The following is a 27485-nucleotide window of genomic DNA, read 5'->3' on the forward strand; positions in this document are numbered from 1 at the left end:
CTTAGTTAGGCTCCTTTGAGTCCTCTGCTTGACTAGGCTTGATCTTGGGCTTTCTGTCCTTGTAGAATCCAATTTGAGCAAGAATCCTGCTGAATCAGTGTAGTGAAAATCCTCATTCTTGGTGTCTGACTACCGTGGATATCAATCACCCTGGCCTGCCTTCAGCAACTATCCTGTCAAGTTGGTTTAGCCAGAATCCTGCTTAACACTGATGTTCCCTCTTTGTAATTTTCCAACCACTGACCTCCCACCCAGCTTCTTGGTTAGAAATTTGTCCTTATTAGAGTCAAAATTCAGTCTAATCTCTCTCTCCCACTGCAAGACCCCATTGCAGCTGTACCTGGACCTATCTCCATGGCTCCCTTTGTCAAAGTTGGCCTTCCTGTACCATCTCTAACGAGTGTCATGAATAATTTTTTCTTTAACACTGGAAAGAATCCTTGGCCCTAGGGGTGGGGTAAAGCCAGCGTTGGGAAAGCCTGTGCATTAGGCCGCGCTGTTCTGCCTGCAGGGAACAACGATTGCACAACTGATACTTGGGCCTAGGCTCAGCTGGATTTGAGACTTAGACTGGGTTAGGGTCCCCCGTGGCGCCAGGGGGCGCTACAGGCCGCTCCCCGGAAGGCCGCATCCTGCGCGGCTGGACAGCGCCTGGCGCCGGACTCTTCTTTCTCCCGGAAGCGGAGCACCGAGCCGGCAAAGGCTTGGGTGTGAGACAGCAGCGGTGGCAGACACCGCAGAAGCAAAGAGCAGTGAGGCTCCTGCATTCGGGTGGAGCACCATGGACGAAGCTGGCAGCTCTGCGAGCGGCGGGGGCTTCCGCCCGGGCGTGGACAGCCTGGACGAACCGCCCAACAGCCGCATCTTCCTTGTGATCAGCAAGTACACGCCTGAGTCGGTGCTGAGGGAGCGCTTCTCGCCTTTTGGCGACATCCAGGACATCTGGGTGGTGCGGGACAAGCACACCAAGGAGTCCAAGGGCATTGCTTTCGTCAAGTTCGCCCGCAGCTCACAGGCCTGCAGGGCCATGGAGGAGATGCATGGCCAGTGCCTCGGCCCCAACGACACCAAGCCCATCAAGGTGCGGGTGCCCGGGTCGGGGTGCCCTCGGGGGAAGGAGTGGGCCTCTTGGACCTCCCATCACCTGCTGCTCTGCCAGGGTGAGGGAGGAGTGGAACATCCGTTCCCGGCAGCTGACCAGACAGCACCTGGCTTGGGGACAGGGGCTGCTTTGAGGAGAGGCTCCTCTCCCACGAAGCTGCGCCGGGTTGCAGGGAAGGGGACGGGATGCGGAATGTTTGCCCCACGAGAGCGGACCCGGCAGCCGCGGCCACCGGGTGACAGAACAGCAGTGGCTGGGCCTCCCCTCTCCCTCGCCCTCACTAATCCACCAGCTCTTGAGTTCATTGCCAAACTCGTCCTAGCCTACTTTGAGTACTTTTCTGACCTTCCTCTCTCAGATGCCCAGAATTTCCATATATAGAAAACGGGAAAACTCTACTTTTCCTCAGGTAGAGATGAGGCGGTAACAACTTGACAAAAGTACTTTAAACTGGGGACCTCTGGTGTTGGACGTTTTCCTAGTACCAGACGAAAGAATACATGTACAGAAAGAATAAGTGCAGGTGTTTAAAACGGTCACTGTCACATATTCATCACATTTTGTTATTTTGGAAAATTATTTTAAATGAGCTCTGTTTCTGAAAGTGTTAATAGCATACATTTGGTTCTTGACCCTTTCTGTTACTGCAACTTTTCTTTGAAAGCAGACCAAAGTAAACTGCCTTAAGAAGAGCCAAATCATTGTGATAATGACACACGGCAGGAAGGATCATTTTGAGGGTTGACATGATCTGTGCTTTCAGCACAGTGCCTCACACAGGGTAAGCCCTCAATATGTCCTTGTTATTGATCAGTAGTAGCCAAGATGTCACAGCTTACTCCCTGTGATCTCAAATCAGGACTCAATCCTGAGAATCTGGCAATTGCTTAAATTGTACCCTTCGTCTGCCCGATGTAAATAGTTGCTGTGTATGTTATTCCGTTGCTACTTTGCACAAAAATATTTTCTCAATTTTTTAAAAAATTGTTTTCCAAACTGAGAATGGTATTAATATGGACTTATGTAAATAAAGGACTCAGGGATATTTCAGTCTCTGGAGGTCTTGCTCCATCCACAAAAGAGGAGGAGCCTGGGAATATACCAACAACACAGTAAGCAGTCCCTTCCTCCCACCTCTCCAACCCTCTGAAGTGTGTCAGAACATGACAGCAACAAAATTAATTGTAGGGCCACAGCATACAGGATCAGGAGTTGGCAAACTTTTTCTGTAAAGGGCTGACTAGTAAATATTTTAGGCTTTGCAGGCCACATACAGTCTCTGTCACATACCCTTGTCTGTTTTTACAGTCCTTAAAAACTGTAAAAACAGTTCTTACATCATGGGCTATACCAAAAATGGAGCTGTAGTTTGCTGACCCCTGTACTAGACTGATGAATTTTATCGCTGTCCAATTATGACCTTAGTGGAGAGGGTTTTTATATTTTGAGTGTAACATGGCCACAGAGCCCTTGTGGGCAACCCCAAAAAAATCCCATATTTGAAATTGATGGACCACCTTCCCCTGATAAATTTCTATAAGAGAAATTAAAGGCCCAACACTGAAATGTACCCTCTCTTTTAGCCTCAGAGAAATTAAACATCTTGTTCCCAAAAAGAAATAAACTTTACTATTTTCTTTGTCACATTTTTGACTATTCAGTTTTAGCCAGAAGGTTGTTTCACTGTAGTACCTAGCTAGATAGTCTAGTTTCTGTTTCTTTTTCTTTTTTTTTTTTTTTTTGAGACAGAATCTCACTCTGTCACCCAGGCTAGGGTGAAGTGGCTTCTTGATCACAGCTCACTGTAGCCTCCACCTCCCAGACTCAAGCAATCCTCTTGCCTCATCCTCCCTCTCGAGTAGCTGGGACTACAGATGTGCACCACCATGCCCAGCTAATTTTTTTATTTTTTATAGAGACAGGGTCTCACTATGTTGCCTAAGCAGGTCTCAAGCTTCTGGGCTCAAGTGAGCCTCCCATTTCAACCTCCCATTACAGTTGTGATCCACCACACCCTAACAGCCTAGTTTCATTCAGCAGCTGCAACTTGAGCCATCTTCAACTGGAACACTCTTGTGTTGTTTTTAGCATTTCCAGTTAAATTAATTCAGCTTCAATATTTCTATTGTACTTTGCTTTTGCAAAGTTTCAGAGGATTTATGAGACAACAGTATTATCGTACCAGGCCTCAGCCAGAAAAGATTGTCCAAGTAAAAGTTATTCTGTGACCAACTATGTTATCTGGCAGAAAGGGAGACACCTAGAAAACAGAAGAAAAAAATCTTGGCTTTAGTTTTGCAGGAATGCTTATCTAGAGCCTATGAACACTCAGTCTATGAAGGTAAAAATTTATGGAAGAAATCTACCATGAGGAGGTTAATTATTTTACATATGTTCTACATAGACTGTCTCTTTTATCAGAGATTTGAAACACCTCAGTCCTCTAAAATATAGAAATCTGTGCTCTGATGGCACTTCCAATTTCATCTTACCTGAGGTTCTTTTTTTTCTCTAGTGTCTTTGCATATACTTAAAGCTTCCCTATTTGTATTTCCCTATTTACCATTTATTACTGATATCAGCCACAAGACTCTGGTGGGCCATTTCCATGTTACTCAATAGTTGTACTCCTATAGTGCTTGACATATAGTATAGATTTATTGAAGGAATAACTAGGAGTAGACTATAAAGGGATGTGTCTCTAACACTGTGGTTTTCTTGGTTGCTGCTTCCTACTCTGGAATTTCATAAGTTCCAGTTTTCTCATGCTTGAATGATATAGAGCCCCCTTTACCAGCAGTGGATCAGAGACCAAGATACAGAGACCCCTTTAAAGGAAAAAGAAACAAACAATGCAAGTGCCCTTGTTTATGGTGTTTTAATTAATTGTATTACATTTCTTCAAATTACTCTGGCTAAAAATAAATGCAAAAGTAGAAATACATTTGGGAAAAACACAATGCAGAGATTGGTATTATCTCATAAAAAAAGTCATTGTAGGCCCAGCACACTGACTCACACCTGTAATCTCAGCACTTTGGAAGGTCAAAGTGGGAAGATCACTTGAGCCCAGGAATTCATGACCATCCTGGGCAACATAGCAAGACCTTGTCTCTACAAATATTAAAAAATTAGCTGAGTGTGGTGGTGTGTGTGTGTGGTCCCAGCTACTTTGGAGGCTGAGGTGGGAGGATCACTTGAGCCTAGAATGTTGAGACTGCAGTGAGCCATGATCACACCACTGCACTCTAGCGTGGGTGACAGAGCGAGACCCCATCTCAAAGAAAAAAGAAAAAGTCATTGCAAGAATAATTGCTTTTGAAAAAATTTAAGAAATGGGAAAATATTATTTTATTTTGGGAGTTTTGTTTGTTTCTTAGGTTTTCATTGCTCAGTCCCGATCATCTGGAAGTCACCGAGATGTTGAAGATGAAGAACTTACAAGAATCTTTGTTATGATACCAAAGTCCTACACAGAAGAAGATCTGCGGGAAAAATTTAAGGTATTTATTCCAATCAGCTAGCATATGTGATAACTCATAGTCCTACACAGGTTGTATGGGTACTAAATCTGAAGTGTCATTGGAATAAGGTCAATAGAGTAGTCGTGGGGAATTACGTAACTGTTTTCATCAATTTCAATCTACTCTTTAAATATTAAACCTAGCATAAATTAGTTTTTAAAATTGAAGAATACATAAAAGCTGGAAAATAGTAATGGTAGTCTCCCCCTACTTTATTGTGAAAGTAGAGATTCACAGAAATGAAGCATAAAGCTCAGAAACGTTTAAGTAAAGTCACACAACTAGTAGGTGGTAGAGCTATGATTTAAACCCAGGCTGTCAGAGTCTGGAGCCTGCTTTTGGTCTTTAAAATTTCAAAGCATGCTCTTAGCACTCCCCTCTATTGCCTGGCATGTAGAGGCGAATTAGGCAGACCTGAGTGTGTGAACTGTATTATCTAGTGTTTAGAACAGGCCTATGGTGTGTTGACATGGTACTCATTCACAGAAAGGCTTATTCTTTGAAGAGTTTTTGTCCTAAAATTGGGCCTTTGAAGGAGTTATATTTAAAGAAGAAAACGTAAGTATAGCTCTGACCTATATAAATGAAATTTAAGGATAATTTTAAGTCTTTTTAGCCATTAACTTATGCAGTGATAAGCTTTCACACAAATTATTAAAAAGCAATTTTTAAATTGTTTTGAATTGTAGTTTTTTTTTATCTTTTTTCTACTAATCCTCCCATGAATTGGGTGGCAACAAGCAAGAAAGAAAACAAGCAGTAAAAAGTAATTTTCAAACTTTCTCTCCTACCCCAATTGAGAATTCAATAAAATACTTCAAAAATAACAAATACCAAAAACATATATTTTATACATCCTCCAGTAGTAAGGAAAATGTTTTTTACTCTTAAATATTTATAAATTTTTATCTTTTCCTGAATGAACAAATATAACACTTTAATGTACAATAATAAAGTTGCTAATTGATTATATAAGAATTTATAAAATAAATAATAAATACCAATTATATTCCATATTTCTTTGAACATTGAAAGGAAACACTACTGCATGTTTCTCAGAATAGTAACTTTCTGAGTGAACCAGCATATTTTAGAGATACCCTTTGAAAAGCACTCCTTCAAAAGAATACACCATCATTTATGTTCCTGTTAGAAGACAGACAAGTAATAATAGCTAATGTTCTTTGAGTATCTTCCAAGCCCCATGTAAGCACTTCACATGTTTTACTTCAATTAACCCTTAAACAACCCTGTGAGGTAGATACTACTGTTAGCCCCTTTAATAAAGAGGTAGGCACAGAGAGAATCAGTAAACTGCCTAATTAATGAGTGGTTGATTCAGGATTTCAATCTAGAAAGTTTAATTCCAGAGCTCTGGCTCTTAACCACCGTTGAGCAAGACTGGAGCTATCCAAACCATGTGCAAATTCTTACTCTTCTGTGACTTTGTCCCTCTTTGATTTCTCTAAAGCCCAGCTTCCTCATCTATGAAATAAGCATATTTGCATATACAAATATGCAATATCTGCATATTTTATACTGCTTATTTCTTTGTTTGCATGCAAGGGTCACATATAAACAAATTTTTAGTTCTGAAATACTCTGTTCAATTAATTTTAAGTCCCCTAAAATCATGTCTTTTAACTCTCTTAGGTGTATGGAGATATCGAGTATTGCAGCATTATTAAGAATAAAGTCACTGGAGAAAGTAAAGGTTTGGGCTACGTACGATACTTAAAACCATCACAAGCTGCCCAAGCAATAGAAAACTGTGATCGAAGTAAGGATGTGTTTAACATTGTTAAAAACTTTTATAAAAAATTCTAATTATTCTAAATAACTGAACTTAATATTCGTTTTTACTAATAACTGTATCTGCTAATGTAATTTTAGCAGTGGGTATTTAAATATTTACAGTCCAAGGAAGAAAAATATTTTGGGGCTATGATTAAACATTCATTGAGGGACTATCTTGAAGAAATAAGAGTAACTACATTAACTTAGTAAGTGAAATGCATACTTCGGGTATTATTTTTATAGGTTTTTAGGGTTTTTTAAGTGTATTTTAGAATTTTAAGTATTAAAAACTTGACTTACCTTTTCAAGGTTTTTAAAATATTCTTTATATTTGTTTATATTTGATCTACATCCCAAAGAGTATAAAGTATAACTAATAAACCTAGAGGTTAAGGATAAGATTTATAAGATGTGCTAGCATACGTAATTGATATAGATAGGGTTAATTTCCAGCTAGAGTGACATGAATGTGATCTTCTGATGTTGCTGTATATATAAAGAATAAGAATTTTAAAGATGTCAAAGAGAATATTCTTTGTTGGTATACTTCTAGTTAGGTATATTGACCTTTAGAAATGATATGTAGAGTAATTAAATTGCTGGATTTTAGGACATTATAAAAATCTATACATACTGGAAAGAATTACTGTTAATCAGTAGAATTCTTAGATACCCCTAAGGAACATACCCAAATTTTCTCTTAGATCCTTCTAAATTTCTCATTTAGCCAGCACTAATTGAGTACCTGCAGTATACTGATCAATATGCTAAGTAGAGGGATACAGATGAAGTATATGGCAGCCCTCGCATTTAAGGAATGTATAGCTGTATTGGGTAGCCAAGATCTAATAGGCAAAAAATAAAGAAGAATGGAAGAACTTTTTTTAAAGGCTCTTTGAAAGCAAGAGGTATGTCTTATTTGTCTGTCACTCCAAGTATCTAGTATAATAATAGGCCCTCAATAAAGATTTATTAAGCTCTCTATAAAAGTAACTGCCATTTATAGTAGACTCAATAAGAATTTGCCAAATGAAAAAAATGTTCATAAGTGTATGGTAGAGCCTGTCAATGGTGAAAAACAAGTGTGCTGGATGAGCATGGCAACACATGCCGAGGGGGTAGGACTTGTGTCTGGTGTCGAAGAGGCAGGACAGAAGGTGAGAGCAGTGCCAGCAGAGGCACAATGCCAGGAATAAACATGTCTTTTGCTTGGTGCTGTGAAGGCAGCTGTCTGAGTAAAGCACAGTATTTCTATTGAGACATTCTGAGACACAGTTAACTAGGTACATTGGAACATGGGAACCATATATTGGAGGTTAGGAAAAGTTCAAGGTTAGTCCGCATTAGGATTCTTTTGTAGATTGTTTAGAAAGACAAAAGTAATAACAGTTGATCTAACCCCACAGTATTAATGATAGATTTCCAGAGAATAATTCAAACTGGTTGGTTTTATCCTTTTTTAAGCCACTGAATAATGTGAAGAAAACTGAACCCTTGAAATATGCCCATGTGTACATAAATGCATAATAAGCATTTTGTTTAAAGTTTCAGAGGGTTCGTGGAATCTTCCCACCTTTTGAAGCTCATCCTTGGACCCCAAGTTAAGAACCCTTGATCCAGAAGCAAAGAAAAACAGTTAAAGGGCTCTTGTAATTAATTGAAGAGAGTCTAAATTAAAAACAGAGGCAGGGAAGTTAGAGTAAAAAATAGCATATTCCAATTATGCACATTTCAAAGGAAGAAACTTGGTGACAGGTTAAACATGAAGAAGCCCTACAGGATTTTGATGTTGAGGAGCTTAGGTGAATGAATGATGATGTTATCTGTAATAAGGGGAGATGGGAAGGGATAGCATAGAATTGCTGATCTTTCATGTCTACATTGACCCGTAATTTGGGATACTTGCTGATTGTCATTTACTCCTTGCCATCTTCCAGAAAGCAAAGAAGCAGGTCTGGAGGAGATGGCCATTGTATAGATTTTGCTTTGTACAATTATATTTATAAAGCTGAGTCAGGCACTAGCAATCAAGTATATTTGCAAGTATGTTAAATTTGCTATGAAACTTGAAATTCATGGGTTTTTTTCAGGTTTTAGAGCAATCTTGGCTGAACCTAAAAATAAAGCATCTGAATCCTCTGAACAAGATTATTATAGTAATATGAGGCAAGAGGCTTTGGGACATGAACCTAGAGTAAATATGTTTCCATTTGGTAAGTAGGCAACCTTTACTTTTAATAGTATAATGTAGTATATGCGATGTGATTTGGGTTTTAAAGAATACTCTGTTATTGGGCATCTATAAATTTCACCTAGTGAATAAAAATCTTAAATGTAGTTTTTTATTCCTAAAAAGTGGATTATGACTCCTAAAGTTCTTAATATTTAACACTTATTTTGTTTAACTGATTTCTAATTATAGTTTTCTCTGTTAAGTTATGCATTCCTCATATTAGAAACTATTGCCACTGCCACTTTTTTGGGTGAGCTTCTGCCTCTATATAGCTGACCAAAAACTTGAAAAGACATATGTAGATATCCTCTCCGTATGAGTCCTAAAATTTTGCCCCAGAACTACTGCTGCTTTAAAATTAGGGCTACAGAAAGGAGAGGAATGGTAAAAGTAGAAGCTCTAATAGAAAAAGGGGAAAATGGGTAATGAAAGTAAGGCCTGTGAATATTATTTGACGTAAACATTCAGGTAAAATACTTACCATATTTTTCAGTTTTGCATACTAAACTTATTTCTGTGAAATTAGACTATGCATTTCTTCTTATATTTCTGCATTAAAGGTAGGGGAGTGGGGAGAGTTGTCTGTTTTCTTGTCATTAGTCCCATCGGTAGTTCTGATGACCAGAAGCATACTACAAAATACAGTGCCTTTATTCAGTACAATGGACTCTTTGTTTTCTAGTATTTAAAATGTCAAGTGAATTGTTGGCTGTGTAGAAATCTAAAGATTTACTTTTTTTTATATTGTTGGAGAACAACAGTCTGAATTTTCAAGTTTTGACAAGAATGACAGCCGAGGCCAGGAAGCAATCTCCAAACGCTTGTCAGTTGTATCAAGAGTTCCTTTCACTGAAGAACAGCTTTTCAGCATTTTTGATATAATACCAGGATTGGAATATTGTGAAGTTCAACGAGATCCTTATTCAAATTATGGTAAAATAATATTCACATTAAAATATATATATATACACACAGAGTTTTGTTAAAATGGCTTTTCTCCAGTGGCACTTTTATGTCAAATACTGCTCATGTGACAGGAATTTTATCTTTCCTTTTTCTCTACTTTAGACTTCAAAATATGGTGATACCTTAATAAACAAAGCCCTGGAAATATATCTTCTTTTTACAAAATTGTTCACTGTAAAATATATTTTAACTCCCACAAAATATAACATTCTGTATTCCAGTTGCACAACAAAAAATACCTCAGGATAGAGCCTCTGCCTCTATGTGCTCTTTTGGTTAATGCTAGACAAAGTTATGAAACTCACAAAATTTCCTCCTCATTCATCCCTAGATCTCTTTCTCTTAAATTTATACCCCTCCTTCCTTTCATTCCATGCATCTAAATGCCCTACTTCTCTCCGGCTTCTTCCAATTCTCAATGGAAGCAAGACTCCAATATCAGCCATTTGAACTTATTAATTAGTTAATTGATTAAACCCATTACCTAACATTAGCTAACCCATCTTTGTGTTTTAAGCTTTTGATTTTATTAAGGCTCTTTGTTAATGGAGGCATTGTGGCATAATGGGAAAGTTTGGCATTCCGTTTTGCATAGAATCAGGTACAAATCCCAGCAGTGGCATGTAGCTTTGAGACCTTGGCAACTTGCTTATCCCCTCTGAGCCTCTTTCCTCGTATGTAAAATGGGATCATTGATACCTTCTCTGCCAGGATTAGGTAAGAATTAGATATAACATATGTAAAATAACTTAATGCAAGTTCTGGCATGTAATAGGGCACTCAGTAAATCTAAGGGTTTTTTTTTTCTTTGTTAGTGAGGGGTGGTAGAGAGAAATCATACTTGGTTGCCATCTCTTCCAGTTTTGTAAGGATACCTGATTTAGTCCTTTCAGAGTGGCATGGCTGTTGACATAGAAGTAGTGACGTGAGTTTGGTCATGTGGACCAACAGGACTAAGGTAACTCCACCCTTCATACAGACACCCCCACATACTCACTAGTACCCGACCCAGCACTAGTCTTTTTGTAGAACTGTCTTTGAGCCATCCCCGACCATATGCTGTCATTCTCCATTCTAAGACTTCTAGGCACACATTTGTGTGTTCTCTGGCACATTTGTTATATGCATATGAAGTTGTGTTTATTTTGTTTTGTTCCCTCCCTTTTATCTGGTATGTCAAAATGTATTTGTTCCTGTACCTCCTGTTTTGTTTCTCTGGTTGGATGTGTCTGAAATATATGTGTCATTGGAACATCTTTTTACTAATAGAGGTGTCATCATATAGTTCGAATCTCATTTGAATTAACTTTATATGGTCATTTGATTTCTGTGTTTTATTTTAATTTCATTAAAATATTGGATGCTTGGGTTTCCAGATGAACATAAATTATAAATGTTTCCCCAGTGGTTTGTATTATAAATGTGAAAACATTTTAGTTGTGTCACAAGCTCCTGGGCTCTCTAAGAAATGGATTATAACATTGTCCCTCCCTTCAACATCACCCTCCTAAATTGAAATTCGTCCCTTTGGCAGAACTCTCTCCAAAGGAATGTAAAATATATCACTTGTGATCTGAGATCCTCTGTTCCCTATCTTTTTGTTTTTCATTCAAATCACTTTTCCTCTCCCTACTGCTGCAGATAGCCAGGATGAGTATATATTCTTTTCAACTATCACTTCTCATTTCATTTCCTACCCAGTACAGTTGGGAAAATCTTAAAATTTCAAAGTAGATTTCAAAGAATAAAAATTTAGACTTTTAAGTATATTGGTATCGTATAAGAAAAGCTAGTATTCTAAAACTAAACTTATTAGACAGGATGTATGTTCATATTCCATTTTCCCTAAAATATCATGTTCATATTTTTCCCTAAATTATTTCTTCCTTTTCTAGGAATACACCTGTTGCACACATGATAACAGAACTGTGTTTTCTGATACATTTGATTCTGTATTTACTAGTTGTGTGATATTAGAGTTCTACATGGTTTCATTTTTGTGTTAGATTGTAACATAGGCCTTAGGCACTCAGTCTGCTTTCCTTTTTCATTTCTGTATGTTCTCTATTTTAGGTCATGGAGTGGTCCAGTATTTTAATGTAGCATCAGCTATTTATGCAAAATACAAATTACATGGATTTCAGTACCCTCCTGGGAACCGAATAGGTGTTTCCTTCATTGATGATGGAAGTAATGCAACAGAGTAAGTACCATTCCAGGAGTGTCTAAAGCTGAGCTTTGAGTGTACATGATTGATAAGACTTGAAGAATAAAAATAGAAACAATTGACCTCTCAGGTAAGAAAGTCACACAAAACAAGTTACTGTTAAAAGACTGAATGTTTTTAGTTTTCTGTAAATTATCAGTTATTGTCTCCAGTCTCCTTAGAAAAATGGCAACGCAGATGGTAGCTGCACAGCTTGCATCAATGGTGTGGAATAACCCAAGTCAGCAACAATTTATGGTAAGTAGGTAAGAATTTAACCTTTATAATATATCAATAGCATATAAAATAAATGTGAAGAGAAATCATACTTTGTTGATTATCTGTGTATGAAAATTTTCAGAGCTATGGTGGAAGACCACATAGATGCCATGATACATATCTGTCTTTAGCTCTTGGCCAAAAATCCCTAAAGGGCATTTTTTTCTTTTTCTTGTTTTCTACCTGTTAACAGCAATTTGGAGGAAGCTCTGGATCACAGTTGCCTCAAATCCAGACAGATGTTGTACTTCCATCATGCAAAAAAAAAGCCCCTCCTGAAACTCCTGTGAAAGAAAGACTTTTTATTGTGTTTAATCCTCATCCTTTACCTTTAGACGTATTAGAAGATATATTCTGGTAAGAAAGTTACACTTTTTGTTATATTTTATTTACACTAGTAATTTAATTATTCTCATAATCTAGACACTTCCTTCATCCAGTACCTATCAGGTAGAGATTATTTGTTCTCTGCTTTTATTTTTTATTTATTTATTTATTTTAATTTCTTTTTTTTTTTGAGATGGAGTTTCTCCCTTGTTGCCCAGGCTGGAGTGCAATGGCATGATCTCGGCTCACCGCAACCTCTGCCTCCCAGGTTTAAGCAATTCTCCTACCTCAGCCTCCCGAGTAGCTGGGATTACAGGCATGCACCACCACACACAGCTAATTTTTTTTGTATTTTTAGTAGAGATGGGGTTTCTCCATGTTGAGGCTGGTCTCGAACTCCCGACCTCAGGTGATCCACCCACCTCAGCCTCCCAAAGTGCTGGGATTACTGGCATGAGCCACCACACCCGGCCCTGTTCTCTGCTTTTAAAAAACTCCATATTTGTATCATCTTTTTCAATTTCTGATTATTTTCTTCTCTTGTTTATCAGTCACACATCCTAAGGCTCCATACAGAATTTCCTGCTATTTTGTTTTTGAAACATAAAATGGGCCTGGTGCGGTGGCTCATGCCTGTAATCCCAACACTTTGGGAGGCCAAGGTTGGGGGATCACTTGAGCTCAGGAGTTCAAGACCAGACTGGGCAATATGGCAAAACTCCATCTCTACAAAAAATACAAGAATTAGCCAGGCATGGTGGTACATGCCTGTGATCACAGCTACTTGGGAGGCTAAGGTGGCAGGATTGCTTTTGCCCAGGAGGTCGAGGTTGCAGTGAGCCAAGATTGTGCTACTGTACTCCAGCCTGGGTGACAAGAGTGAGACCCTTTTTGTTTTTTGTGTTTTTTTTACTAAGCATCTTCTGTTTTGTTGGTGCATTGTTGGATCCTTAAGGGTTATACAGTCGCATTGTGTAAACAATTGCTTGATTGTAGGGAAAAATATATAAATGTTTTTTATACTGAAAAAGGGAAGGTGCTTATTTATTTTTGTGTTTTTAACATAAGTCCTTTCTTCGCTTTTTCTTTTAGGCCTTTTTCCCATTTGCTTACAAGAATGTTAGTGAATTTGATAGATAGGAAGCTTGTTAAAGAGCTGCACAAAATATCAGGGACATAATGTGACAGTATATGGAGGCTCAAAGGGACAAAAATATCAGAATATGGTTCAAGTATTTTGACCTTTATTTAACTGATATATTTAGTTTTTTTCTTGAACCTCTTCTTTGTTCAAGGCAGGAACTGTGCTAAGTACAAGAGACATTATGTAAACAAAATATTAAATGGACAAGACATTATGATTCTTGTCCTCTTAGAGCTGATCTCATGTAGGAAACAGACAAGTAAACAGAAAATTACAACCCAGGGTGATTGTTGCTGTGATAAGGAATGTGTAAGATACATAGGAGGAGCAGTTACCTTAGAAACTGAGAAGCCTTGAAAGAAGGAAGGTGTATGTGGAGACCTGAAGGATAAAAAATTTATCCACAGGTGAAAGCTGGGGGTATGCATGGTTATTTCTGCCATAGAGAATGTAAAAGAAGGGCTGTTAAATAGGGAATTTGAGAGATTGTTAGGGAAGATGAAACTAAAGAGTCCAAGGACAATGTCAGAAAGGCTCTAGAGCTATATTAAGGAATTTGTTGTCACCATGGAAGCAGTGGGGAGCTGCTGAGGGGACTTTTAGGGAGTAAATGATCATATTTATGTGTTAGAAAGATCACTCAGAAGACAGAGTGAAAAGTGGATTGAAGAGGGACAAGCTCAGGGGTAAGGAAACTAGTGAAAAAGGAGTTAGATTAAGGAAAAGATGATGGTCTGAATGAGAAGAGAGACCTGAATGAGAATGAATAGAATTGACTGATTGAGATGTTTAAGATTGACATGAGTTGGATGTCGGATCTGGGGAGAAGGATGAAAAAGGAATCAAGAACGGACTCCAAATTTTAGACCTGAGCAGTTGTATTTATCAATTTTGGTTGATTGTTTTTTTCACTTTGTTTCAGTCGTTTTGGTAACCTGATCGAAGTTTACCTTGTGTCAGGAAAAAATGTGGGGTATGCCAAGTATGCCGACAGAATAAGTGCTAATGATGCCATTGCCACTCTACATGGAAAGATTCTGAATGGAGTGAGACTTAAAGTTATGCTGGCAGATTCGCCAAGAGAAGAATCTAACAAACGGCAAAGAACTTACTGATTCTTGAGGTAAGCCCTTTTTAATCTGAATTTTAAAACATATCGAGTAAATAGTATATGAGGAATATGTGTAAGTACTTTATGAACTTTTCTTTTTAGTGATTTAGAAGTTGTCAGTTAAAAGAGCTTTGCAACTATTTAAACTTTAAAAATTATTGACATTTACTGAAGAATGTTTTTGCCCTTCTATAAAATAAAATCACATTTCAATTTAGAAAGACAAATAATTGTTTTTTGTTTGTGAAATCTTAGATTTTAAGAATTTGACTTTTTATTATGTGCTTCTGTAAACTTTAAAATTGTCCAGTGCTAGAATAAGGATTGCTTTAAAAAAAAAATTTTGAAATACTTCTAAAGATTTTTAACTTGAAGAATTGGTGTCTTGAGTTATGAATTGAGGTAATTTATAACAGTTGTTTATAAAGTTTTGACTTCTCTCTAATGAAATGACTAAAAAGCAATATCAAATAATATATCATTTTTGGACCTTTTGAACCTAAATGTTGGTGTTTTCTGGACTTATATTTGTGAGTTTGTGCATTAAAACAATACATTCAGAAAATATTCTCGTATGCATATATGTATTTTTTAAGAAAACCTGACAATTTACCAAAAACTCTTTATTGTAAATTTTGATACATACAGCCATATGAATTCCATTTCCTATTTTATTTATTAGTTTTCAAAAATCAAACTACAATTTCTTTGACTGTGACAGTTAGTTTATATCTGTGTGGTTTGGGGAAACATTCTTTAAAGTTTGGCTTTTTTTTTCCCGCCTGAGACGTCTGGGTCTGTCACCCAGGCTGGAGTGCAGTGGTGAGATCTCGACTCACTGCAACCTCCACCTCCTGGATACAAGTGATTCTCCTGCCTCAGCCTCCCCAGTAGCTAGGACTTCAGGCACGTACCACCACGCCTGGCTAATTTTTTGTATTTTTAGTAGAGGCGGGGTTTCACTGTGTTTCGATCTCCTGACCTCATGATCTGCCCGCCTTGGCCTCCCAAAGTGCTGGGATTACAGGCATGAGCCACCGCGCCTGGCCTAAAGTTTGGCTGTTTTTATTCTGTAAAATAATTCTGAATTTCAGGGGAAGCCGTTTTCCTGTTCCCACACACTAACTTTCCAAGTCTACTATAGGTCAAATGTAGTAGATGGCAGGCACTTTGAATTCAGTCTGAAGTTACTGGCTTGAAACCATTATTTTTTTCACTTAAGATTTTCTTTCTGACCAATTGTGTGAGCTAGCACGTATGAGAATGATTCCTGCCAGGCCTCACTGCTGATGACCCTTCCTCTCCTAGAACAGATCACATGATTAGTTCCTCCTTCACAGAAGGCATTTGACGAGAAAGTGCTCATTGGGCCCACTATGAATAATCCTAATTTTTAAATCTTTTTAAATGTTTTATTAAGTGACAAAACCATTCTCATTGTACCATACATTGTTAGCAATAACCCTGGATATATTAAACTGGCAGTGGAAAAGAATTAGCAAGCATTTTTTCCTGTTTATGGATAAAATGTTAAGAATGAATTCTGTTTGGACAAGCTATTCTCTAGCATGCAAAAAAATGTGTTTTTTCCAGTCTGTGAATATTTCAATAATAGGAAATAAATAGTTCTTGCTTTTACTCAATAAATCTTTGTTCTTAAAAGGGGCAATAATATAGACTTTAGACTCTCAGCATAGAAAAGTATATAAATTACTCTTGTGGTTGAACCTTTTCTAATGATTGTTTACATGTTAAAGAGAATATTGGGCTTAAAATAAAAAGCCATTTAACTGTGACTGGGCTGGTCTCTATGCCTTTTTTTTTTTTTTTTTTTAAACACAGAATCTCACTCTGTCACCCAGGCTGGAGTGCAATGGCCTGATCTTGGCTTACTGCAGCCTCTGCCTCCTGGGCTCAAGCAGTCCTCACAGCTCAGCCTTGCAAGTAGCTGGGACTACAGCCATGTGCCACCATCCCCGGGTAATTTTTTTGGTAAGACGAGGTTTTGCCATGTTGCCCAGGCTGGCCTTGAACTCCTAAGCTTAAGTCATCTGCCTTCCTTGGCCTCCCAAAGTGCTGGGATTACAGGCATGAACCACTGTGCCTGACCCTCTTTGCCTTTTTGAGGCCCAGTTTTCTCATAGGGCTTTTGAGAGACAATGAGTCAACAAAATTCCTTGTAAGATGAAAAAAAGGCTTTGCAAGTCTGAACTAAAACTCTCGCATTTGTAGCTTCAGTGAAACCTTTGAGATGTCCTCTTATCTAAAATAATGACATCCAAATGATCAGAAACTAAAAGTATAATGATATAAAACTACCTCGTGGCCTGTTGGTGCTGTGAGAACTAAGCTTTATAAATACCACATTTTTCCCTTAAACTCATCCAATTTCCTACATTAGAGGAATTGCATATTCAGCATGGCTGTTCATAAAAATTTTAATCTATCATTTTTCCCTTTTCTGAATTGTTACATATTCAGGGCAGAGATAAAGTAAGGTCAGGTTAGTTGAAAATGGCTATTTTGATAGGATACGATTAGCTACACAGTTTTGAATTTCTTCTAATTGCAGCATGGCTTTTTTATTTTTGCTGCGGATCTTCTATTTACAATGGACTCCATTATGAGATTCTTCTTCTTTGTTGGTGTATTAAATAAACATATTACCTTATTTTAAGGTTCAATAAAATACTGTGGAAGACTTTCCCAAATTTTATATGATTGTGACAAGTTTTTTGGGGTAGGTGCACTTTTTTGTTTGTTTCTTTAATTTTTAAAAGGCTGCAAACACAGCTCATGAAGGCTGGTTTCTTTTATCTCTGAGGTATGGGCCTGGGATTAAGTGAGTCATGCCTAGGAAATAGAAGCAACTGATCCAAGGATATAACATTGAAAGTAGTTGAATTCTATTTTGAGATGGGTCTGATAACCACAATGTAATTCTCTTTCTATTTGAGGAAAATATAAATTTTAGTATTTCAGAGCATCAGATTTTTTGTTAATTCACAACACTTTCCCTTTAGAAATTCAGCACCTGCATCGCCCTTCTGAGTAAGTTTGGTTTTATTTGGGGGCAGCTATGATTAAGCAGATAACATGGGGTATATTGAAATAAAGGAACAATTCCTAACATTTTAGGAATACTACAACAGCTATTTCCTTTCCTTTCAGGTGATGATTTTCATACTTGTGTTGTGTTCTTTCTACAGAACAAAGACTAAATAATGACATAATCCTCAGCTGACTGACTGAAAATGTGACTGGACGCATTCCCTGTGGACAGTTGACAGCTTTTTTTTTTTTCCATATACCTGATAGTCTGTATACAGCATTGTTTTGTCTGGGAAGCAGGGATTGCTGACATGTATTTTTGAATCCATACATTAATGCTAAAACGAATATAGTAGTTGTTCCTTAGAGCAATATGTTGTTACGTGTAGCAGAAATAAAGTTTTCTTTGCTTAACTAAGTCATGACTTATTTATGTGAAAGACAAGAATGGAAAAATTTAAGACAGTCTTTAGAATTTGACTAAATGACATATGTCATTGATTTTGAGATGCACATCTTTCACATTTTAACACCCCTGAAAGTAGAAGCATCTCGATATCAGTTGTATGGCATAGTGTAATTGACTACCTTATTTTCTTTCTTAAAAAAACGTGAAAAGGTGCTTTTTTCGATCAGTTGCATCTTAGAGTCAATAAAATATGGTAATTGCTACTCAATCTATACATGCAGCTTAACTGTTTACACTTAATCTAAGGACAAAAGACAAAATCACTGGAAATATTTTATACTGTATTTTTTTTAGTTATACCAAAATGTGTTGGTAATTTTGTAAAGCTCTTTTAAGATTATAAGGCAACAGTGATAAAAAAATTAAAACTTGTTGATAATAAATTTAAATAAATGTCAGTGGCTTTGGAGGATGGACATTTTTATCTTTATAGAAATAATGGCCACTCCAAAAATATGAAATGTAAGGAATTTTCAAAACAGACCACAATAGGAGGTATAGTTATTTTGAAATTAAAAATTAAAATTAGGGCCAGGGGTGGTTGCTCACCACACCTATAATCCTGGCACTTTAGGAGGCCAAGGTGGGAGGATCACTTGAGCCCTAGAGTTCAAGAGGAGACCAGCCTGGGCAACATAGAGGACCCAGTCTCTACAAAAAATTATGAGATTAGCCAGGCGTGGTGGTGTGTGCCTGTACTCCCAGCTACTCAGAAAGCTGAGGCGGAAGGATTGCTTGAGCCTAGGAGACCGAGGCTACAGTGAGCCACAATAGTGCTGCTCCAGCCTGGACAACAGAGCGAGACCCTGTCTCAAAAATAAAAACTAAAACTAAATAAAGATTACAAATTAGGGATCTATTCTGCTTGTATTTTGAAAACTTTAACAAAAAAATTTATTAGCTCCGGTATTGAATTGATATGTATCAAAAAGGTATATCTAAATCAAGCATTTGGCACTTTTTATAAAAAGGTATTATAAATGATATGCATTTGTTAAAACATAATTATCTCCTCATTATACTTCTCACATTCTGACTCAAACGATGAAAGATTAAATTCAGCAATCTTAATAATTGAGTATCTTATACTTGGACATCTCCATTGGAAAACTAAAATCTTTTAAAAGTCAGTGATTTTAGCAAATTTAGATAAGAAAATTTAGTCATATCTTTACAGGCAAAACTGCTGACAAGAATTGGGCCAGGTATCTTTCTGTGAGGCAGAGGATGTATTTTAAAGAGAAAGCAAAGCTGGGTGCAGTGGCGCGTGACTGTAGTCCCAGCTACTCAGGAGGCTGAGGCGGTAGGAGTGCCAGAGCCCAGGAGTTCGAGGCTGCAGAGTGCTGTTATTGTACCTGTGAATAGCCACTGTCCTCTGTTTCTTTGTTTTTAATTTTTTAAAAGAACAAAGCAATGAAAAACCTAAATGAGGGAAGTTGTGGATTAATTACCAAAAAAATAGGTGTAGTTATCCCAAACTCATTTACTGTACACATAGTTCAGTTTTCACAGATTGGAATTAAATTGTTCCTTACAAGTTATTGGGCTCTGCCATGTAACTAATGCTTGAATTACCTCAAAAATATTTCTGCCAGGTGGTTAATCTAAACAGTGTAAAAGTAACAGTTATAGAAAGGAGCTCTCTACCTCCTACCTGAGTCCATTGCATCTTTGGTTAATCTTCACAATTGAGATAAGATCCTATTTCCTACAGTTTTCCCCTATTAAAGTATTTCACTGGGCTTTCTAGGAGAGCTTGAATCTGTCACACGGTAGCTATCATATACCTGGCCAGCCCTCCACATTCTCTGTTCAGATTAAATGATCCCGGTTTCTCCCTTCTACCAGTCAGGCAGCCAGTCCCAGCAAACAGTTGTGGTAAGAGTAAGGTGCCTTATCTAGATGTATTTCTTTGAATCCTAATATAAATTCTAAAGAGATCATATGATACCTCTCTACCTACAAAACACTTTGCTTTTTCAGTACAATCTGTTGTTTTGTTTTCTTTCCCAATTGCATGTCTCAGTAAACAATGCTTACTTCAGCTTCAGAGTACATTTCATCTTAATCCTCTCAGTTATTTAGCCTTGGTCCTGTCTGCCTGTCTTTTGCAGTTGATCCCTAAAGCTGTATTTTAAAAGCCAGAATTTTAGATTTTTCTTAGAGTGAGGAAATTCTAGAACCTAAAAAATAGCATTTAGTAATCTAGTTGTTTATGTCTTCACCTTAATGTTTACTTCTCAGATGCACTTTGAGTATGAGAACATAATATATAAATACGTGGATGCCCAGCAAATGTTAGTTATTAAAACTGCCAACACAGTGAAGTTTTATTAGTATATATTTCTTAAAACAATTTTTTAAATAATAAGCAATACATGTCAATAAACCTCTCAAGTATGTAGTTAAAATAAGAAATAACATTTAAAATAAGCCTGATTAAAGCCTTCTTGTAAATTCATTAACTGAGGTCTTGTATGGTAGATTACTGAAAGCACTGTCAAATTTGCTGCTTCTAAAGCAACATGTTCCAAACTATGTTCCTTGAAATACGAGAAAGAATTTTTCATGGTTAAATACATTTAGAAAATGTTCAGTATTTTTAGTTCCACAGGTTTCATCTACCGTAGATAAAAAGGTAGTGAAAAATACCCAGGAAATTATTACTCTAAAATTTTAGCTTTCTCTGAATTTTGTTCTCTTAACAGGGATCCTATTCAGTATGAATGAACCCATGGAAAGTAGAAATAAGGGACTTTACCACTAGGTGGTGATAAACATTGGTGATAAAGTGCAGCATTCCAATGTATGTTAATTTAAGGCACTGAGATGGAAATGATGGTGTTTGAAATGCCTAAAACTGCAGTTCTTTTTTTTTTTTTTTTTTTTTTTGAGACAGAGTTTCACTCTTGTTGCCCAGGCTGGAGTGCAATGGTGCAATCTCAGCTCACCGCAACCTCCAGCTCCCGGGTTCAAGGGATTCTGCTGCCTCAGCCTCCCAAGCAGCTGGGATTACAGGCACGCGCCACCACACTGAGCTGATTTTGTATTTTTAGTAGAGACAGAGTTTCTCCATGTTGGTCAGGCTGGTCTCAAACTCCTGACCTCAGGTGACTTGCCCGCCTTGGCCTCCCAAAGTGCTGGGATTACAGGCGTGAGCCACCGCACCCAGCCAAAACTGTGGTTCTGAAACTTTGGTGTCCACAAGAATCACCATGACTGTTTGTTTATAATGTAGGTATACTGGTTCTGCAGGTTTGGGGTGAGTTTTTGAACAAGCTGTGGTTATGATGGGGTGGTCAGTGGCATTCACTTTGGAATGTACTGGCCCAAAGAGATTTCGTATGTTGGACCTTAGGTTGGACTGTTGTAAAAGTAAGGCATCGAGAAGTTGTTTCCTAGTCTTTTTACCTTGGGCATTTTTTAGAGTTAAGCATCTGGTTTTTCCTCAGTTAGTATCAGTAAATATGAATTGCATTAAGAAATTGAAAAACACAGTCTTACAAATAACAAATAATAGGCCATCTTTTTTATGTTAGTGAATATTTTTTGATGTTTGTAAAGGATGGTAATTGTTTATGCCATTCAAAGCTTTTACCTAATATTTTTATTTACATTTATTTTTAAGTGAATTGTCTAAGTAAATTACCAAAGATTGGGGTTCTGAAGAAGTGCGTAGGTACATGTTATTTGTTTTAAATGACAAAGGAGTATGAAGGAGATGTAATTATCATTGCTAAAAAAACTGAAATAGAATAATCAAAAGGATACAGAAATACCTCTGTGTGTATGTGAGTGTTCTTATAATCGTAAGATGAATCTTCTTGTAAAATGAATGCTTTTTTGATGTACCCCAAAACCTTTTGATTTATAGGTACATTGTAACTTTCAATAGCTTTAATAAATACTAAAGCTAAAAATCAGTGAGGGCAAGAACAAGTGAAATCTATTGCCTTTTCACCTACAGGTATAGCCACACGCAGGCTTTGTTCCGTATGTGGATGGTAAGCGCTATTAAAAATTAGGGCAGTTATTTTTACCTATGATTTCAGCAAAGAGAAAACAAAAATGGTCATCCTTATTAGACAAGAAGTTCCATTTTAATACTTGAATTCTAATAAATGGATTCCATTATTTCCTTTTTCTAGCAACAGTAGCTCAAGAACACATGGATCCTGGGAACTGAAGGTATGGTATTGGTAGGAGATTAGACAGAAATATTCAGTTAAAATATCAAGTTGTAGTTCATTCATTACAATGGCCATACTTTGACTTTATTAAAGTAGAAAAGTCTTGTCCTTAGTAGAAAATGCAGCTCCCACTATACTTTGAGAAAGTTACCAGGCCCTGTGAAAATTTATTTGAGTAATTATCAGAGAAAAAGGGAGTTCTGTGATTGTCATATATGAATTGAAGACAGTATCTGGATGTCAGGGTCCATGTGAGCTAGCTAACCTAGGCTATACCACCATGGGAGTCTTAGAAACTGCCTGTCTGACCAAAATGCTGCAGAAGTGGCAGAAGGAAGGCATCAGGAGACTATTTGTAAACAGTTGTTTGTATATGAGGTACAAAACTCAAGAACTGTGTGAAAAGGCAAGTACCAGTACTGTTTTCTACAGAAACTGGGGGAAATACTGAGCACAGAAGAATAACCAAAGTGCTTCCCACCAATAACTTCTGTGAAACTACGTTCTCTGAATTCTTCTCCAAATTCTTTTCTGATTTTGTAAGTAATGATGTTACAACTAATTTTTTTGCTCATATATTATTAATATTTTCTAGCATTAACAAGACATAGGTAACAGCATTCATTAGCTCAGTTTTTAAGGGTTTTGTTTGCTTGCTTGCTCCGTTTTTTTGTTGTTTTCTTATGCCAGAAAAAAAATTAAAGTCATCTACTTTAAAGTTATATACTAATTTACTAGAAGTTCTGATATATAAAAATATGTAATTTCATTTTTTTCTCTCTTTGTCAACAAAGCCTATCTGGGCCGGGCGCAGTGGCTGACGCCTGTAATCTCAGCACTGTGGGAGGCTGAGGTGGGCGGATCACTTGAGGTCAGGAGTTTGAGACCAGCCTGGCCAACATGGTAAATCCCTGTCTCTACTGCAAAAAAATACAAAAAAAGTACCCAGGCATGGTGGCAGTCACCTGTAATCCCAGCTACTAAGGAGGCTGAGGCAGGAGAATCTCTTGGAGTAATCCCAGCTACGAAGGAGGCTGAGGCGGAGGTTGCAGTGAGCCAAGATTTCGCCACTGCACTTCAGCCTGGGCGACAGAGCAAGACTCCATCTCAAAAATAAATTTAAAATAAAACAAAGCCTATCCATTGTGTTGGGTTTTGGCCCTAGGAGATAATTTTTACATTCTTATATCATTGCCCCACTGGCACAAAAGTCTTCCTCCCTCTTCTATATTAGTACATTCGTAACTTAATAGAAGTGCCAGCATGACCATTTTGAAGAGGGTAGAGAAGAAGATTTTAATCTGTTACTTAAAGGACTGACTTTAGAAACAATTTACAATAGTTGCTGAGAGCACTGGACAGGGGGAGCTGCTTTGGCAATATCAAGATTGAGCCAACAGTGGCAAAAAAAGAGTGTGCTAGGAAAGATAGCACCTACCTTTGGTTTATCATCACCAACTCCTACCAGGATTCATCTACCATTAGGTACCATCTTGGCTTGTTTATTTCACCAGAAATTCCTAACAGGACTCATCTCCTACTACTTTTAGCCTAAATCTGGGAATCATAGGCAATAAGGTGTCTATACCAGGTACTGTAATGTAGTCCCTACAGTCTTATTTTACTATGTTAACTCAAAGGAGGTATTTCACACACAAAAAAAATCGGAATTAAATCTCCCTTACATCATCCTTAAAGATTAGCAATGTGCCTGGAATATCCAGCTTCTACTTAATAGCTTTTAGCTATTTGTAGCAGGAATTTATCATGTCTTCTAGATCTTGTTAATATTATTAGCCTTTAGTTCCCCAAAAATGAGTTTCATATATGGTACCCACATGGCCTTTTTGGGTCTGTTTTCTCATCTAGAAAATAAGAAAGATAATAATTATTAGTGTAAATACAAGCCTCTGCAAACCTCCTCTCTCAGGGTTCTACAAAAACATCCTGGAAAACATTAAGTAGGAAGAAAATTTATACCAATCATAGAAACTTAGGTTAAGATTAGTGGAAACTAGAAAGAATTCCTACTAAATAGAAATTCAGTAGAATCCCAGTAAGGGGTAGGATTTTAAAAAATGGCTGACTCCTATTCTACATTAGAACATCCTGTTAATAAAACAAGATGACAGCCGGGCATGGTGGCTTACGCCTGTAATCCCAGCACTTTGGGAGGCCGAGGTGGGCAGATCACGAGGTCAGGAGATCGAGACCATCCTGGTTAACATGGTGAAACCCCGTCTCTACTAAAAATACAAAAAATTAGCTGGGTGTGGTGGTGGGCGCCTGTAGTCCCAGCTACTTGTGAGGCTGAGGCAGGAGAAAGGCGTAAACCCAAGAGGCGGAGCTTGCAGTGAGCCGAGATCACGCCACTGCACTCCAGCCTGAGTGACAGAGCAAGACTCCATCTCAAACAAACAAAAACAAATAAAACAAGATGACACCTTAGCCTCCCATCTTCTGACACTCCTTATTAACTTATGTATGAGAAGGCTATACTATTAATTTGAGACACCTATTGAGAGTCTTGTCATAATAGGCTTCTTTCTGCATTCCTTCACTAGTGGCCCTGAAGCTGCACTATGTTGGAGGTTTCCTTGACTAAGAGAACCACACGCGGCATTCACCTCAGTAGGGGAGTCATAAAAGATCCCGCCTCTGACCAGAAGAGTATGAATGACAAAGGTGACATAACCAGCACAGAAAGATGTCTTAGCCTCTGCACATCAGCTGATTTAGAATACTTACAGATAGGGGTTGGGGTCGGGGGTGCACAGTGTTCTTTTCAGCTTCTTTGCCTTGAGAACTTTGATCTTATTGCAAGGAAGTGCCTTACCCTCTTCTACCATAGATCTGACGGACCTCCTGGGATTTCCTGGGGAAATGAAATGAGTCTAACACCTTTGACCACCTGCTGGATATTATATCAGCACTTACTTGAGTAAAATGTGAAAGAGCTGAAAGCAATATTCAGAGTCTGACAGTTCTCTGCAATTGGCCTAGATAACCTCATTGTGAAATAAGTAACTAAATGGGCAAAAGATTTGAACAAGCACTTCACAAAAGAAGACCAAGAAGAGGGCAGGGTCTTTTGTTTGGGGAGTTTTATTTAGTTTTGTTTTGGCAGAGGACAGAAGGAGTGGATAGATTCATTCTGTAAAGAAATATTAAAATATTCTTTTTAATTTGATAGTTAATATAAGCTTAAGAATCTTTTAAAACTCAGAATGTTCAGCCGTATTAGTCATCAATGAACTGCTCATTAAAACTACAGTAAGCTACCCTAACAGTGGTATGAACAGCAAGAATTAAAATGTTGACAATACCAAGTACTGGTGACAGTGTGAAGCAACAAGAACTGCTGATGCAAATTGGCTCAACCGCTTGGGAAAATGTTTGACAGTATCTACTAAAGTTGAACATATGTATACCCTCAACTCAGCAATTCCACTTCTAAGCATATATCCAACAAAGATGTGTAAATATATGTACCAAAAGACACATACAAAAACATCCTTGGTATTATTCATAGTAGCCTCAAAGTGGAAACAACCCCAATGTCAATTAACAGAATGCATATGACACTCTATAGCAAGGAAATGAGCTAACTTGCTACACTTAATGATTTGAAGGAATCTCACAAACATAATGTTTAACAAAAGCAACCGCCAACAAAAGATGTGCTGTAGGATTCCCAGTTACAGAGTTCAAAAACAAGCAAAACATACCTTTTGAGCAGAATGGAATGGGGGAGTTCTCAAAGGGAGTTATGGTGTGCTGGTGGTCTTGTTTTTCTTGACCAGGATGGAGATAACTGATCGTTTTTGAGCTGTACTCTATGGAGTATGCATTTTTTATTTATCTTATACTTGAAGTTTTTCTTTCTTAGTGAATAAAGCAAAAATCAGCATGAGGCTGGTGAAACAGACAGTTCTGCAGAATGAGAGAAAAGCAATGTCCTGAAGCATTTAGAAAGAAGGACTTTGTTCTTCCAGTGCTTATAGAACAAGAAATATTAGAAAATATCTGCTTTTGCTCCCCCTATGGTGCAGCAGGGTATTATGATGGCAAGAGGGCAGGAAAATAAGAGTGAGAAAAGAAAGGGAGAAGCTAAATTAATATTTGAGTCAGAAATAGTAAATAGTCATAGCACTAAAGAAAATTGAATCCATGATGAACAGTGAATACTGAACTACTTTTCAGAATCCTGTGGGTTCTCATGAGTCCACAAAGCGAAGATGGAGGGAAGTTCCTCCACTTTTTGTTCATTATCCAGATCAGAACTGCTTTCATCAATGTTATATATTGTGCTTTAAAAGCTTTCTTTTAAAGGATTCTCTGCAGCTTAAATAAGTTAGGATGAACAAAAAGCGCCAGAGCAAAAGATAAAAAGCACCCTCCAACGAATATAGTAAGAGAAAAGATGCAGATCAAAAAGGCTGATTACAGAGATTTATCCTTTGACTAATAGATGTCCCCAATAAACAATAACTCGTTTTAATAGAAGAAACATGGTTGATCCAAAAAATTTTAAGTCACAAGACTGAAGATCCTCTTCTACACATTTTAAATGCCATCTGGAATGGAGCAATGTCTGCAGTTTTGTAGCCCAAGATTTCTCTACTCATCCAAATTGTAAAGGTAACAGACATTCTGTGATATACAATGTACTGCTCATTTGCCCTTTCTGGAAAAAAATTAATCACCACACTCCCAAAATGAATCAAAATTAAGAATAAAAGAATGAGGAAAGAAAGGCCAGTCGGTGAGTATTGAAATCATCACTGAAACTATTAGAATAATGAAGGTAATTGTAAATTTCATTTTTTAAAAAAAGAGGTTTATTATATGACTTATCTATTCCAAAATTTTTCAGTGGGATTTATAACCCTAGGTTAAGTTAATGAAGGCCAAGAAGGAATGGCAGTTAATTTTTTGTGGGGGATGGAGGTGGGTAAGGGGTAAAATCCTTCTCTTTTGTAAAAAAATATTAAAATTCATTCTTTTTTTACTTTGATAATTAAATGTAAGATTAAGAATCTTTTGAAATCTGTTAAGGTGGTTAATAATAAAATTAATAACAGAA

The 27485-nt window shown here is 37.4% G+C and overlaps 1 protein-coding gene across 5 annotated transcripts; it reads left to right on the forward strand.

Annotated features, from left to right (window-relative positions):
- The first annotated feature begins 618 nt into the window (after window positions 1–618).
- Window positions 619–27485, forward strand: RBM45 (RNA binding motif protein 45). 5 transcript variants are annotated; one of them, XR_010122377.1, is made up of 12 exons: window positions 665–1081; window positions 4483–4605; window positions 6280–6406; window positions 8514–8636; window positions 9410–9589; window positions 11696–11825; window positions 12002–12086; window positions 12301–12464; window positions 14501–14701; window positions 22358–22397; window positions 23194–23302; window positions 24964–27485. XR_010122377.1 is itself a non-coding variant. In XM_063645612.1 (11 exons), the coding sequence occupies exons 1-9, from the start codon at window positions 782–784 to the stop codon at window positions 14691–14693; spliced, it is 1425 nt and encodes a 474-aa protein (XP_063501682.1). In that variant the 5' UTR covers window positions 665–781; the 3' UTR covers window positions 14694–14701; window positions 22358–22397; window positions 23194–27485. The 5 variants fall into 5 exon arrangements, 4 of the variants coding, with proteins under 4 accessions (XP_055145824.1, XP_063501683.1, XP_063501684.1 ...); XM_063645612.1 differs by having other exon boundaries at window positions 23194–27485; XM_055289849.2 differs by lacking the exons at window positions 22358–22397; window positions 23194–23302; window positions 24964–27485 and adding an exon at window positions 17899–18158 and having other exon boundaries at window positions 619–1081.

Source organism: Symphalangus syndactylus, chromosome 8, assembly GCF_028878055.3.
Source record: "Symphalangus syndactylus isolate Jambi chromosome 8, NHGRI_mSymSyn1-v2.1_pri, whole genome shotgun sequence".
Lineage (NCBI taxonomy): Eukaryota > Metazoa > Chordata > Mammalia > Primates > Hylobatidae > Symphalangus > Symphalangus syndactylus.

Coding starts and splice junctions, on each gene's coding strand:
- RBM45 (XM_055289849.2), top strand. CDS start 782: ATGGACGAAGCTGGCAGCTCTGCGAGCGGCGGGGGCTTCCGCCCGGGC. Junction 9,590..11,695: donor AGATCCTTATTCAAATTATG/GTAAAATAATAT, acceptor TCTCTATTTTAG/GTCATGGAGTGGTCCAGTAT. Junction 12,465..14,500: donor GTATTAGAAGATATATTCTG/GTAAGAAAGTTA, acceptor ACTTTGTTTCAG/TCGTTTTGGTAACCTGATCG.